The sequence below is a fragment of the Carassius carassius genome, chromosome 8 (genome assembly GCF_963082965.1).
Source record: "Carassius carassius chromosome 8, fCarCar2.1, whole genome shotgun sequence".
NCBI lineage: Eukaryota > Metazoa > Chordata > Actinopteri > Cypriniformes > Cyprinidae > Carassius > Carassius carassius.
In genome coordinates, this window is record NC_081762.1 from 9,691,325 (window position 1) to 9,705,914 (window position 14,590).

The 14,590-nt window shown below is 34.2% G+C and overlaps 1 protein-coding gene across 2 annotated transcripts in view; it reads right to left on the bottom strand.

Annotated features, from left to right (window-relative positions):
• Positions 1-455: 455 nt before the first annotated feature.
• The window catches only part of LOC132145201 (death-associated protein kinase 2-like), a 28,494-nt gene continuing 14,359 nt past the window's right edge, over positions 456-14,590 (bottom strand). For both annotated transcript variants that reach the window (XM_059556026.1, XM_059556027.1), the window contains exons 2-12: positions 14,406-14,572; positions 13,173-13,394; positions 12,626-12,764; positions 11,969-12,098; positions 5,495-5,543; positions 5,201-5,227; positions 4,590-4,742; positions 4,197-4,242; positions 3,995-4,084; positions 3,277-3,363; positions 456-3,126 (exon numbers count right to left, since the gene is read on the bottom strand). In XM_059556026.1, coding sequence (XP_059412009.1) covers positions 3,046-3,126; positions 3,277-3,363; positions 3,995-4,084; positions 4,197-4,242; positions 4,590-4,742; positions 5,201-5,227; positions 5,495-5,543; positions 11,969-12,098; positions 12,626-12,764; positions 13,173-13,394; positions 14,406-14,467 — 1,086 coding nt within the window. In that variant the 5' untranslated portion in view covers positions 14,468-14,572 and the 3' untranslated portion in view covers positions 456-3,045. The remainder of the gene's footprint in view (positions 3,127-3,276; positions 3,364-3,994; positions 4,085-4,196; positions 4,243-4,589; positions 4,743-5,200; positions 5,228-5,494; positions 5,544-11,968; positions 12,099-12,625; positions 12,765-13,172; positions 13,395-14,405; positions 14,573-14,590) is intronic.

The window sequence follows — 14,590 nt, forward strand, 5'->3', positions numbered from 1 at the left end:
GAATTACTGCGCTCGCTCTCGCGGCCTCTGCTCTGACCAGCGCCGTCGCCACGCCCACATTGGTGACGACACCACAGGCTCAGGTGTTCTTCTATGGGACTGCATTTATGGCCATATAATGTAGACAACACACTCCACGTGTACGTTTAATGACAATGAAGGAAAGTTAGGTATTGCTAATGGGGTTAATAAAGATATCTATCTGATAATTCGTCGGTAATAGATCTTATGTCAGGGTTCCTATACACTGTTTGACTGATAAATTTTCCTGCCTTTTTCAAACAATTGTGAAGAGCTACATAGGTTTCTTATTGTTGTTGTTTTAGCAATTTAATAATTGATCTTCCTGCTCTGGACATCACACTTTTGAAATTCCCTGATATTTCCAGGTTTTTCCATGATAATTTAAAAACCAAAATTATGATGATGTGTTTAAACAAATTTGATCAGACATATTTAAAGGACAAACTGCTTTTAATTTACACCAAGCAGTATCACACAAACCAAGGACATGCATTAAACTAACAAACTGTATACCAAAAACTGCATGCACCAAATTGTTTATTTTTTATCATAACTAAGACAATAATAGTTTCAAATAATATAAAAAAACAAATATGCACCAAATCATTGTTCACAAATACACAGACGCAAATGAAACACACAAATACTGCATAAGAAAACTTGATAAACAGACTCGTTCAGAAGAAATCTCACTCACTAACCTGAAATGCTGCATTTAAAAAACAACAACAAATGGTACTGATACAAAAAGTGGTCTGTTGACATATATGTGTGATAGACCTACATAATATTACAGGAATTACAGCCCTCAGGCAAATGTTACATAACTGAAGACAGCAACATTCTTGCAAGTGAGGTATAGTATACAAAATATATCATAACAATGATATATATTATTAATCTGTACGATATTCATATTACAAGTCTAGCTATAGGCCAGAGTGTAAGAGGGTAAAATGTTGTAATTTTTGAATAATGGAAGACTAAGCAGTGAATTTAAATCTACAAGGAAGACCAGTATACTTTGAAAAAGACTTGTTTAACTATATATAGTTACTTGAAACTCTGAAAGTAAAGGCAACAATTAGTGTCTAGAATAATCCACGCAGCATTTCATAAAGCTCAACACTGCATGACACCATTCAAGTACATTTAAAGTGTCTCTTCACATGAAATCTCTGTTGATTAAACTAGATGAGGAAAGTCAATACGTTGTAAAACTGTTAACTGCTTTGCATGTCAAACACGATTTATAACAGCCGTATATATCTGTCATAAATGCATACCATTGACGTTCAGAAATGTCCATAATGAAGAAGATGCATACTAGATATTAAACTCGCACTCTTTTAATATTTCAACTATTATTTAGAGATACAGAGATAAATGCAACTGGTGCAATCTCACTATGGTATCAATAAAGGGAATAAGGTTTGGCCTCTGATAGTCTAATTTAGGACAGAACATGTATTGGACTAGACCAGTTTTTGAGAAAATATGTATTTTAAGACATCAGCCCGAAAGCCCTCCCTTATAATTTGGCTTGCTTGTTTTTCTTTTAGTACATTAAACTATGACCCTGTTTACACCTGGTTTTAAGATCCGTCTCGGCTGATTTAATCACATGTTGTCAGTACTAAATGGGGTTCTAAATGTGTCATGATTGGTTGACTCAAACCACATTCAGAGGTAGTCAGAAATGCATGTGACCATGTTGCATCTGTAGTGTAATGTAAAAAGACCGCATACTCAGTGTATTTCTAAATAATCTGCATTTTTTATATTTATTTTACATTTGAACATTTCTAACTAACAAAGTGATTCATATTGTCAGAGACCTTCCTTTGAACTCCTATTACAAGCTGCTAAAATGTTTTTGAGCTAGATGTTAGTACCAAGTATAAACAGGGCTTTAATATATTAGAATACAATATTTATTCAAAGTAGTGTTGGGCAATGATTAATAACATTCAAAATTAAAAGTTTTTGTTTATATAACATATCTGTGTGTACTGTGTATAATTATTATGTATATTATATAAAGACATACACATACAGTATATATTTAGAAAATGTATTTACATGTATATATTTATATTCATATAATTTCTATTGTATATAAATATATTTAACATATAAACAACATTTTTCTTAACTATATACATGCATGTGTGTATTTATATATACATAATAAATATACACAGTATGCACACATATATTATGAACACAATTTTTTTTATTTCGGATGTGATTAATCGTTGCCCAGTATTAGTTTAAAAACTACTGTTTAAAACTTTAGGGTTGGTAAAATGTTTTAATCTCTCTAATCTTTCATCATCCATTACTCCACGCTTCATTGTCACGTGGCCCTTCAGAAATTATTCTAATATGTTGATTTGTTGCCCATTAAACATCAATATCGAATATTGAAAACAGTTGTGTACTATTTTTGTAGAAAGAATTGCATTCATTTTATTGATTTTTTGTTACAATATAAATGTCCTTACTATCAATTTTGAATCTGATGCATCCTTGCTGAATGAAAGTATTAATTTTTTTCAAAGAAAAACCTGCCCAAACTTTTGAACAGTAGTGTATATAGCAAGTATATATCCTACTGAAATATAACCGGAGGGGAAAAAAAACGATTAGTTTAAGGAAATGTTGTAGGAACATCCTTCAAGACCATCCTGTCAACAGCACTTCAGGTAGAAGCATCACACTCATTGTATCAGAGGTAGAACTCTATGAACACACTTGCATATTAGCATAGAAAACCACAATGATCTCTTGGCCCCATCCCTCTTTCAGATGTGGTCATCCACTGTAACTGGATACGCAGCTGGTGGTTGGGCAATTGCATGCACTGAGGTTCAAGGCCTTTTAAAAGGGAAAAAAAGCCTGTGGATTGCGGCTTGTTTCTCCCCCTGTTAGCAGTACAAAGTACTGCAGGTTGAATGAGCGCTGCTGCTTCGTTACAGGGAGATGCTTGTGGTTTGTGACTCCCTCTACCGATAACATTTATGAACTGCTACTAAGACGTCTGCGTAAGAGAGAAGCAGGTTTTGTGCCTGTGTCCTCTTGATCGCTCTCACAGTCTCTCTGATTTTGAAAAAAAGGAAAGTAAAGAACCATTGCATTATTTTTTATATTTAAGCACCTTATCTATGTCCTTCTCAATACAGTAATGAGAAATAATCCCTGCAACAATTAAAAAGCTTTTAAAATAGTGTTTTATCAAGAGATTCTTACCAGTTCTTGTTGCTCCGGACCGTGGGCCTTACACAGTAACTGCAGTCGACAAAACCGATTACAAGCTGAAACCATGTTAAACGACATCTGTGTGGTGAGAAGAACAAATAGCTAGGTAATAGTTCAGAAATATCACAGCCTATCTGTAAATATTCATCACAATCCAGACAGAAAAAAAGCATCAAAAGGGCAGCATGACAGTTACATAATGACTCAGCAGGTGTCTCTCTTTACTCATAGGTCTGTTAGTTTAGAGAAGTGAGTCATTTGAGTCAGCTAAGGTAGCGTTAGCAACCGGTTCAGACATTTAAAGGAACATTTAAGTCTTTTTTGTGTGTGTGTGTTTTTTCACAACTTGGAAACATGAAAAAAAAAATCTCTGTTTAAATTCTTGCAAAGGAAAAAAAAAACAGATTTTTGGCTGAGCTATCCCTTTGGGAGGGAGTGAAGAGCATGTAACATGTAAACAGCTGCCGATCAAATGCAGAATGAGAGGCCAATATGACAAAATAGCAAAGCTAGATGTTCATTAAATACTGCAGCGGGGACAGAGAATGACTGAGGGAGACAAAAATACAAAAAGACAAAGTATGCATTGAGACACACAGGTTGTGACTGAAAAAGTTGGTCTGTGGGTAACGGCAGTCTACACACTCCAGCCAATAGCTAGTTTCTCTGACCATTTAAAAAAAAACACAGCAGTGACATGAATACCAACCTTCCATTTCCTCCTCGCGTTGAATTTCTTAAAGTTCTTCATGTTGATGGAGGAGCGGTTCCTCTTGGCTATTTGAGTTCTATTGAGAGGCTAAAAAATAAAATGGATGTGGAAAACAGTTACTGAAATGATCAAGGTAAAATTAAAAATAATTACGTCATGAAATGTAATATGAGGAAACTGATGAGTTCACGCATCTCACCTTAATCCAGGGGTGAACGAGGCACTCATCTGCTGTCATTCTTTCACTAAATACAAATGCACATAAGAAATATTTAACCCTTATAAATGATCCATTAGGTAAAAGTTAGGTTAGACAGTTAAAGATGAAATTAAAATAGAATTGAATCTGAAATACAGTTTATATTACTCCCTCAAAGCAGAGCAATCTGGGAATATTTCAATCTTTTTGATGAAAATATATAAAAAATATATAAAAAGTGTATTGATAAATTAAAATGCATAAACAAAATAATGGATAAATATTCTACAAAATAAAAATACAAAAATACAAAATGTTTTGGGAAACTTTCGCCTACTCTAAACCAATTTATAATCCTGATTATTCTAATATAATTAATCTGATTATTGCTACCTCTGTTCTTTAACTAGCAGTTTCTGGATGAAATCTTTAGCCATGTTGGTGGTTTGGCTGAAGTAGTTAGGCTCAAACTCGTAGTTCATTGCCACGATGTTCCTCAGCGTCTCTTCATCCGTCTCGCCTTGGAACGGTGACAGGCCGCTCAAACTAATGGCATAAATATACATGAATAAGAATTGTCTTTATTTTTGTAATTTCCATAAAAATACAAACATTTCTACATATATTTTTACTGCAACATCTATGCACAGTAATCTAGGATACAAAAAAATATGTTAACATTTAAAAAAATATGCACACCACCATAAAGATTAACTGCTTTATCCCTGCGTGGAGATAAAGGCTATTACTAGACAGGCTGTTGGTTATCTACTCCATATCTGGTGTACTTTATTTCTGACATGACTGATCTCATCCCACAGGACCTGACCTATAAACCTGTAAAAGCACATTGCTTGTCAAACGGGGAAGCTTTATTTCAGAGGTAATTCATGTCCTGGTTAAAATCTGAAAATTGGGAGCAGCACTTTGGGTCGCAGACTGATTCTTAAAGGATTTGACTGTCAGGAGTCTTATCATATGATTAACAATGGAAGATTACTTACAGAATGTAGGTAATGACACCAATGCTCCTGAAAAACATCACAAGAACAAGATTAATCATCATTAACTGAATCTTAAAACTGATATATAGAATTCTAAGCAATTTAACATGCAAAAAAAGCAACAACAAAAAACAGTCTGAGACAGATGCACACAGCTTAATGAGCACCTGGGGATGTCGGAGAAAGACAAATCAAGTCTGAATCTGCCTGTGAATTCCCTTATGCACTTCAACACTATATATTTCCATGTATGTATGAGTGTTTGTGTTGCTAATTTAACTTGGTAAGACTTACCACATATCTGCTGCTGTACTGAGAGGCTCGTAATTGATAATCTCAGGGGCTGAAACAGATGGAGAGAAACAAAGGCTTAAGTCAAGTAAAAATAAAAATCTCCAACTCTTCTGTTGGCTCTCCTCAATTCTTCAGGATTTTTCTTAGTTGCAGCAGCACGCTGAACTAATTTTATTGCATTAATCAAACATTTCAGAAAGCTTTGGCCGGACAACAAGTTTGAAGTTTGGCCGGACTTCAGCAGCCTGATCGAGACGGTTCGCAGCACGACGCCCGCGGCGACGATCGTCGTGTCAGGACCACTGCCCACGTATCGACGAGGACACGAAAGGTTCAGTAGACTTTTTGCTTTAAATGAATGGTTGTTGTCATGGTGTAAAGAACAGAAACTGCTATTTGTTAATAACTGGAATCTTTTCTGGGAGCGTCCTAGGCTGTTTCGCGCTGATGGATTACACCCCAGCAGAGTCGGAGCGGAGCTGCTCTCTGACAACATCTCCAGGACACTTCGCTCCATGTGACTAGTAAGACAATTCTCTAATAACTATTATGATGAGTTTTGTTCCACCCGCTTAAATGATAAAAGTACTTGCGCTGTAAAAACTATTAAGACTGTGTCTGTTCCCCGAATAGTGAGGTCAAAATATAATGTAGGATCTAGAAAAAATCTTATCGTAATTAAACCAGAAAAATGTAAAGTAAATGATCAAAAACAATTTTTAAAGTTTGGGCTCATAAATATTAGATCACTCACACCCAAAGCAGTTATTGTAAATTAAATGATCACAGATAATAGTTTTGATGTACTCTGCTTGACTGAAACCTGGCTAAAACCAAATGATTATTTTGGTCTAAATGAGTCTACTCCACCAAACTACTGTTATAAGCATGAGCCCCGTCAGACTGGTCGTGGCGGAGGTGTTGCAACAATATATAGTGATATTCTCAATGTTACCCAGAAAACAGGATACAGGTTTAACTCTTTTGAAATACTTCTGCTAAATGTTACACTGTCAGACATGCAAAAGAAATCTAATGTATCTCTTGCTCTGGCTACTGTGTAAAGACCACCAGGGCCGTATACAGAATTCCTAAAAGAATTTGCAGATTTCCTCTCAGACCTTCTAGTTACAGTTGATAAGGCGCTAATCATGGGAGATTTTAATATTCACGTTGATAATGCAAATGATACATTAGGACTTGCGTTTACTGACCTAATAAACTCCTTTGGAGTCAAGCAAAATGTCACCGGGCCCACTCATCGTTTTAATCATACACTAGATCTAATTATATCGCATGGAATCGATCTTACTGCTATAGATATTGTACCCCAAAGTGATGATATTACAGACCATTTCCTTGTATCGTGCATGCTGCGTATAACTGATATTAACTATATGTCTCAGCGTTACCGTCTGGGCAAAACTATTGTTCCAGCCAACAAAGACAGATTCGCAAATAACCTGCCTGATCTATCTCAACTGCTATTTGTACCCAAAAATACACATGAATTAGACGAAATTACTGACAACATGGGCACTATTTTCTCTAATACATTAGAAGCTGTTGCCCTCATCAAATTGAAAAAGGTAAGAGAAAAACGTACTGTGCCATGGTATAACAGTAATACTCACTCTCTCAAGAAAGTAACTCGTAGTCTTGAACGCAAATGGAGAAAAACTAACTTGGAAGTTTTTAGAATTGCATGGAAAAACAGTATGTCCAGCTATAGACAGACTCTAAAAACTGCTAGGGCAGAGCATATCCACAAACTCATTGAAAATAACCAAAACAATCCAAGGTTTTTATTTAGCACAGTGGCTAAATTAACAAATTACCAGACGCCACCTGATTCAAATATTCCACCAACGTTAAATAGTAATGACTTTATGAATTTCTTCAATGATAAAATAGATAACATTAGAAATACAATAGCGAATGTAGATTCTACAGCGTCTAACACTTCAGTTTCATCCATCGCACCCAAAGATAAACTGCAGTGCTTTACAAATATAGGACAGGAAGAGCTAAATAAACTTATCACTGTATCTAAACCAACAACATGTTTATTAGATCCTGTACCCACTAAATTACTAAAAGAGCTGTTACCTGTAGCCGAAGAACCGCTTCTCAATATCATTAACTCGTCGTTATCTTTAGGTCACGTCCCAAAACCATTCAAGCTGGCGGTTATCAAGCCTCTTATTAAGAAACCAAAACTAGAACCTAGTGTACTGGCAAATTATAGGCCTATTTCAAATCTTCCATTTATGTCTAAAATTTTAGAAAAAGTTGTGTCTGCTCAATTGAGCACCTTCCTGCATAAAAATGATCTGTATGAAGAATTTCAGTCAGGTTTCAGGCCCCACCATAGCACAGAAACTGCACTTGTTAAAATTACAAATGACCTGCTTCTTGCGTCAGATCAAGGCTGCATCTCATTTCTAGTCTTACTTGATCTTAGTGCTGCGTTCGACACCATAGATCATGACATACTCATAGATCGATTACAAAACTATACAGGTATTCAAGGGCAGGCTCTAAGATGGTTTAGATCCTACCTGTCCGATCGCTACCATTTTGTTTACTTAAATGGGGTGTCATCTCATTTATCATCAGTAAAATATGGAGTGCCACAAGGATCCGTCCTAGGTCCCCTTCTATTTTCAATATACATGTTGCCCCTTGGTAATATTATTAGAAAATACGGAATTAGCTTCCACTGTTATGCTGATGATACTCAGCTATATATCTCAATGAGACCAGATGAAACTTCCCAATTATCTAAGCTAACAGAGTGTGTTAAAAATGTAAAAAAATTGGATGACAAATAATTTTCTCCAATTAAATTCGGATAAGACAGAGATATTAATTATTGGACCAAAAAACACCACACAGAATCTTGTAGATTACAATCTGCAACTAGACGGATGTACTGTTACTTCCTCTACAGTCAGAAATCTGGGTGTTATATTAGACAGCAATTTGTCTTTTGAAAATCATATTTCCAATGTTACAAAAACTGCATTCTTCCATCTTAGAAACATTGCCAAGCTACGAAACATGTTATCTGTTTCTGATGCAGAAAAGCTAGTTCATGCATTCATGACCTCTAGATTGGACTATTGTAACGCACTTCTAGGTGGTTGTCCTGCTTCGTCAATAAACAAGCTACAGGTAGTCCAAAATGCAGCAGCTAGAGTCCTTACCAGGTCAAGAAAATATGATCATATTATCCCAATTTTACAGTCTCTGCACTGGCTACCTATTAAGTTCCGTATCAGTTACAAATTATCATTACTTACCTATAAGGCCCTAAATGGTTTAGCTCCTGCGTACCTAACTAGCCTTCTACCACGCTACAACCCATCACGCACCCTAAGGTCACAAAACGCTGGACTTTTGGTAGTTCCTAGGATAGCAAAGTCCACTAAAGGAGGTAGAGCTTTTTCACATTTGGCTCCCAAACTCTGGAATAGCCTTCCTGATAATGTTCGGGGTTCAGACACACTCTCTCTGTTTAAATCTAGATTAAAAACGCATCTCTTTCGCCAAGCATTCGAATAATGTATCTCTTAAATTGTGAGTGTAGTTGCATCTGCATTTTTATTCTTTAGCTTGGGTTAAACTAATTTTACTTTGTTGGATCAGCAGCTATGCTAATGATGTCTCTATTTTGTTTCTATGTTTTGCCACGGGATTTACATCCCGTGGTAACTAGGATTTACACAAGCTCCAGTCTGGATCCAGAACACCTGAGAAGAGATGATGCTGACCCTCAGAGGACCCCAGATGATCCTAACCTTGAATCAACAAACAGAACTAACAATTATTGCTACATGTGTGACTGCATCATATAATTACTATTAATTAATAATATTGATAGTTCATCATCTAGCTGACTACGTCTTGTATTATTATTATTATTATTTTATTTTTTTTTCTAAAATCCTGTCAAACGTGCACAAACTACTAGCTACTACTAAATATTGTAGAAACATAATTTTCTGTAAAGTTGCTTTGTAACGATTTGTATTGTAAAAAGCGCTATACAAATAAACTTGAATTGAATTGAACAACAGCAGACATATCTGAACTGACAAAATTAGACCATTAAGTGCATTCTTTGAGACCAGCAGCACATGTTCACGTCCTCGCATGAACCACAGTAGATTGTGCTCTGTTCCCTACTGAGTTTCATACGAACAAAGCTTCACTTTAATTTGATACAAACCCAGCGGGGGATGATTTAAAGTAGCTGGCTAGCAAACAAACTAGGCATAAAGGCATCTCCTGTTAATCTCTAGTTGTTAAAAAACACACAAAGAAAAAGTTATAATAAAATAAATAAATAAATAAATAAATGCTTTCATAACTTCTTCACCCTCATGACTTTGAACACAACATATTTGTAACAATATGTGGGTGAGTAAATTAGGAAATTTTATTTTGTGGGTTAACCATCCTTTTAAAGTGGGCAGACGTGTTTGTCTATTAAGTGGTGGGGATCATTTAATTATTGAGGATTTTGGCAGCTAAAAAGGTTCATCTAAAAGTACGGCTTACTCAGGAACTGGAGTGTTACTGAAATTACAATTCAGCCTATCACCAGATGTGCTTAGAAAAACACTTAAGCTCTAGTTGTTCACAAAGGACGTCCTCATGATAAGTTAAGTGCTAGTCACTTTGAACAAGAGGGTCTGCTTAATATCAAGTACCTAGTCTCATGGGAAATAATACTTGGTTGTTATAATACCAGTATTCTCTGTACATTAACATTTATTCAGCAAGGTACACTTATATTTACAGGAAAAAAATTGTATTTTAATTTTCTTATATCTTCTTATATCTTATAGGAAATATTTATATCATAACAACAATTTTATTCCTTCATATTAATATCATTATAATTTACTATTATATTATTAAACTATTTATTTTAATTTACTGAATACATTATTTATAATATAATTTTATATTCATATTATGTAAATGTATATAAAGACTTTACATCTCTAAACAACTAGTATAATATTATTTTTGCTGTTATTATTATTTAATATTTTAAAATTAATTGTATTTATTGTATTTATTTAATATATTTTTTATAATTCATAATTCAATATTTATATTATGCATACTTTTAATGTTCATATGATTCATCTATTTCTTATGGTGTCCAAATTCAGAACTAAAGCTAATTCTGTTTTGCATTAAAAATGATTTCTATTGGTATTGCTTGTAAAAAATAATATTGGTCTCTAGTCTAGTGAAGTACACAGTTTCAGGCCACACGGACAAAATATGTGTGCATCTGCATTCTGTCAAGGTCAGTATTTAAAAGAACACTGATAAGTGTAGCCGGATAATGTGTGTTTGTGTGTGTGTCACATTTCACTATGTTTCCTTCAGGTTAAAGGAATTGATGAGCTGTTAAATGACTCAAGGGCATTTCTGCAGTACATCAGCCGTGACATTACATGTGTGATCTCACAATAGTTATTTCTGGTTCTGTCCACTCAATTTTCAGCTGAACTTAGTCGGCTCTGCCATTTCATCTGAAGTTTGTCTCCTTGGAGACCGCTAGAAAAAAAAAGTGCATATTGCCAAAAGCAGGAACATAATGCATGCAGAGACAGAAGCAGGTGTTGAGTCAAACACACACTCGAGCAGATGCGAACTCAACATGCGCACACGCGCTTCACAAAACATACTGTACACAGGTATGTAAATGCAGGCACTATAATTATCAGTCAGTACTCAGCTGTTGACAAATTTATTGTAGCTGCTTAAATAATAACAAAACCGGTTTAACAGTACAGAAATCTGAAGGTAACTATTGCTCTAGTGCTCTTGGATTTCATTTAAAATATCTTTAGTGTCTTACGGGTTTGGAACGAGTAATTAATGACAGACTTGTTTGTCAGCGAACTGTCCCTTTAAGTAAACAATACCGTCAATAAGATATTATTTTTTACAGAAATTATAACTTTTGTTCAGCAAGGATGCATTAAATAGATTAAACTGTCACAAACCTATTTCTAAATTAATTCTATTATTTTGAACTTTTTATTCATCAAAGAATTCTGATAAAAAGAGTAAAAAAGTAACTGTTTGTAATATTCGTTAATAATAAGAAATGTTTCTTGAGCAGCAAATAAACAGCGAAATAATTTCTGGATTAATGATGCTGTAAACTCAGCTTTGCATCAAAGTTATAAAATACATTTAATAGAAAATGGTTCCTTAAAATTGGAAAAATATTTCATAATAACAGTTCTTACTGTATTTTGGATGAAATTAATGCAAACTTCATTGAGCATAAAAAACGTTTTATCTTAAATTCTGACCTCAATAGTAGAGTATATCTCATTCTTGTGGTACTGGACAAGCATTCAGGTCTGCGTAGATTTATGGCATTTAAATTTAAACACAATCACTTGAACTCAAAACCACACAGACTGAACCACTCACCAATATACTGAGGGGTTCCACCTAAACTCTTATACTCTTCTCCTTGATTGAAGTGATGGGCCATGCCGAAATCAATGATCTTGATGTCTGGATTGGGAGCATGTTTGTCCAACAACATGATATTTTCCGGCTGAAGAACAAGAAGGAAGATAAGAACATGACTTTTGCCTTATACACAACACAGGTTTATTTATTGTTATTGTAAATGACGTGTTTAGTTTATTAGGTTGTACATTTTTTAAACCCGTATTGAAATTCATCTAACCCTAACCAAGCTATTGTTCTACACAGATTTCTTTCATAAAGCTCAGTAAGGTTTGATGACACAGTATAAATAAATATTACAGACATTTAAATATATAATACATTTAGTGGATCTAAGGGATTTTCACAGTGAACGCATTCAAAATATTTGTCTGCATACATTTTGTTGCGTTCGAAGTGTCAAGTTCATTTTGGTCAGAGGTGACAGCTTGGGTGTGAAAGGTACACAGTCTACTTCCACATAACCATTTTGAAATCTTTATAGGAAGTGGCATATTTGCTACACACAGTTAAAATTAACTATGGAAGGTCATTTGAAACCGTGCCTGTGGTTGATTGGTTCGGCTTTCTGACTAACATGGAGGCTATAATAAAAATGGGCTTCCTCCCTACCTTCAGGTCAAAATGGGCAACGTTTTTTAGGTGCATGTAGCTGACACCTTCCAGAATCTGCTTCATGAACTCAATGGCTTCTGTCTCGGTGAGGTTTTCTTTCTCAGCGATGAAATCAAAGAGCTCGCCACCCTTTATGCTTTATACAAAAAAAGATAAGATCCACAAGAAAGAAGAATGATCCACAGATCAAAGAACAATGAAAAACTCGTAATCTCATTTAATGCAATTTTTTTTATAATTAAATATAGCATTTCAATTGTAAAATGCAACTGTGATTAAATTTAATGTTGATTTTTATAAAAACATTTGGGAGTAAAATATGTTGAACAATGTATAATTTAAAAATATATTTTATGTTTTTTACTTTTAGGTGAAATATGATGGACAATCCACAAGGTGATATTAATCATTTTATATAACTTTATGTTATTTTCAATATAGAATCATCCTTCCTTTATTGAACACAATCTCTCAACACCTTTATTCAGGTGTGATTACGCTATATTTTTTTATGCATTTAATTTTTTTTTAAATAAATACTCACAGCTCAACGATGAGGACCACCTCTGCCCTGCTCTCAAAAACATCTTTGAGAGCCATGATGTTTTGATGCTGAAGGCTCTGTAGGATCTCCACCTCCTTCTCCACACTCTTCCTCTCCAGGCCCAGCCTGCTTCCTGCACCTTTCTTCAGCTTGAGGAACTTCCCGGCCCACAGTACACCAGTGGCTCGTTCCCGCACCTCACGCACCTGCCCGAAGTGACCACTAGGATGGCAACAGACAGAATCAATGGAGATATGTATTAAGAAAAGAACTAGGTAGTTATTCAACAGTGTTCGTAAAAAGGGTCAAAACTGATAATCATATATACAGTACTATGAATGTATAATGAACCTATTGTATAATGTACATATTAAAAATGTAGTATATATGGCACTGTAAATTATTTTAATTAATTTTTTTTTGTTAATTTATTTTAGATTCATTATGTTATTTATAATTTTTTATTTACAGTTTTTCATGTAGATTCATTTTAATATAATAATTAAGCAATAGAACCACATTAAAATAGAAAAAAAGGAACCTCAATTCATTAGTTTTGTGTTTGAACATTTACAAAATGAATATTTTGGAAATGTTGCCATGTTAATAATATCAAAATATTATTTGAAGTGCCTTTAAAATAATATTTAAATACCAATATATATGAAAAGTATCATTTTGTTTTTATATTATTGTTAGATCAATATTTTGGTATACACAACCATTCAGAATCTGGGGTTGGTAATTTTTTTGTAAAAACAGTGTATAATATTATTACAATTAAAAATAAAAATCTGTATTTTAAAATGTAATTTATTCCTATGATGTAAAAGCTGAATTTTCAGCATCATTACTCTAGTATATAGTGCGACACGATCCTTCAGAAATCATTCTAATATGCAGATTTTCTCAATAAACATTTCATTATGATATTCTTTTTTTTCAGGATTCTTCACTGAATGAAATGCTCAAAAGAACAGTATTTATTTGAATTACTATTATTATTATTTTTTGTAACAATGTAAAAGTTTTTGCTGTTTTTGCTGCTCTTTTTAATGGATCCATGCTGAATAAAAGTATACATTTCTTAAAAAAAGAACAACAATCTTGATAGTATATATAATATATAATAGTATATAGCATGATACTGTCATCTGATATTTTTTTTTGTTTTCAGTTAAGAGAATAAGACAGTTGTAACAGCTGTGAATAAACAGCTGTGACTCTCTTTACCTTCCCAAAACATTTCCAATCTCATAAAGGTCTTCAACATTATCCAGCTTGAAGACAGCCATGGTGCTGTCTCTCTGTCTCTTCAGTGTCTTCTCTCTGTCAATGTCCAAAGGAAAGCTATGGGCTACTGTATAGTGCTCATACTGGAGTTAGCATTAGGTCCACACCTATAAAACACAGGATGC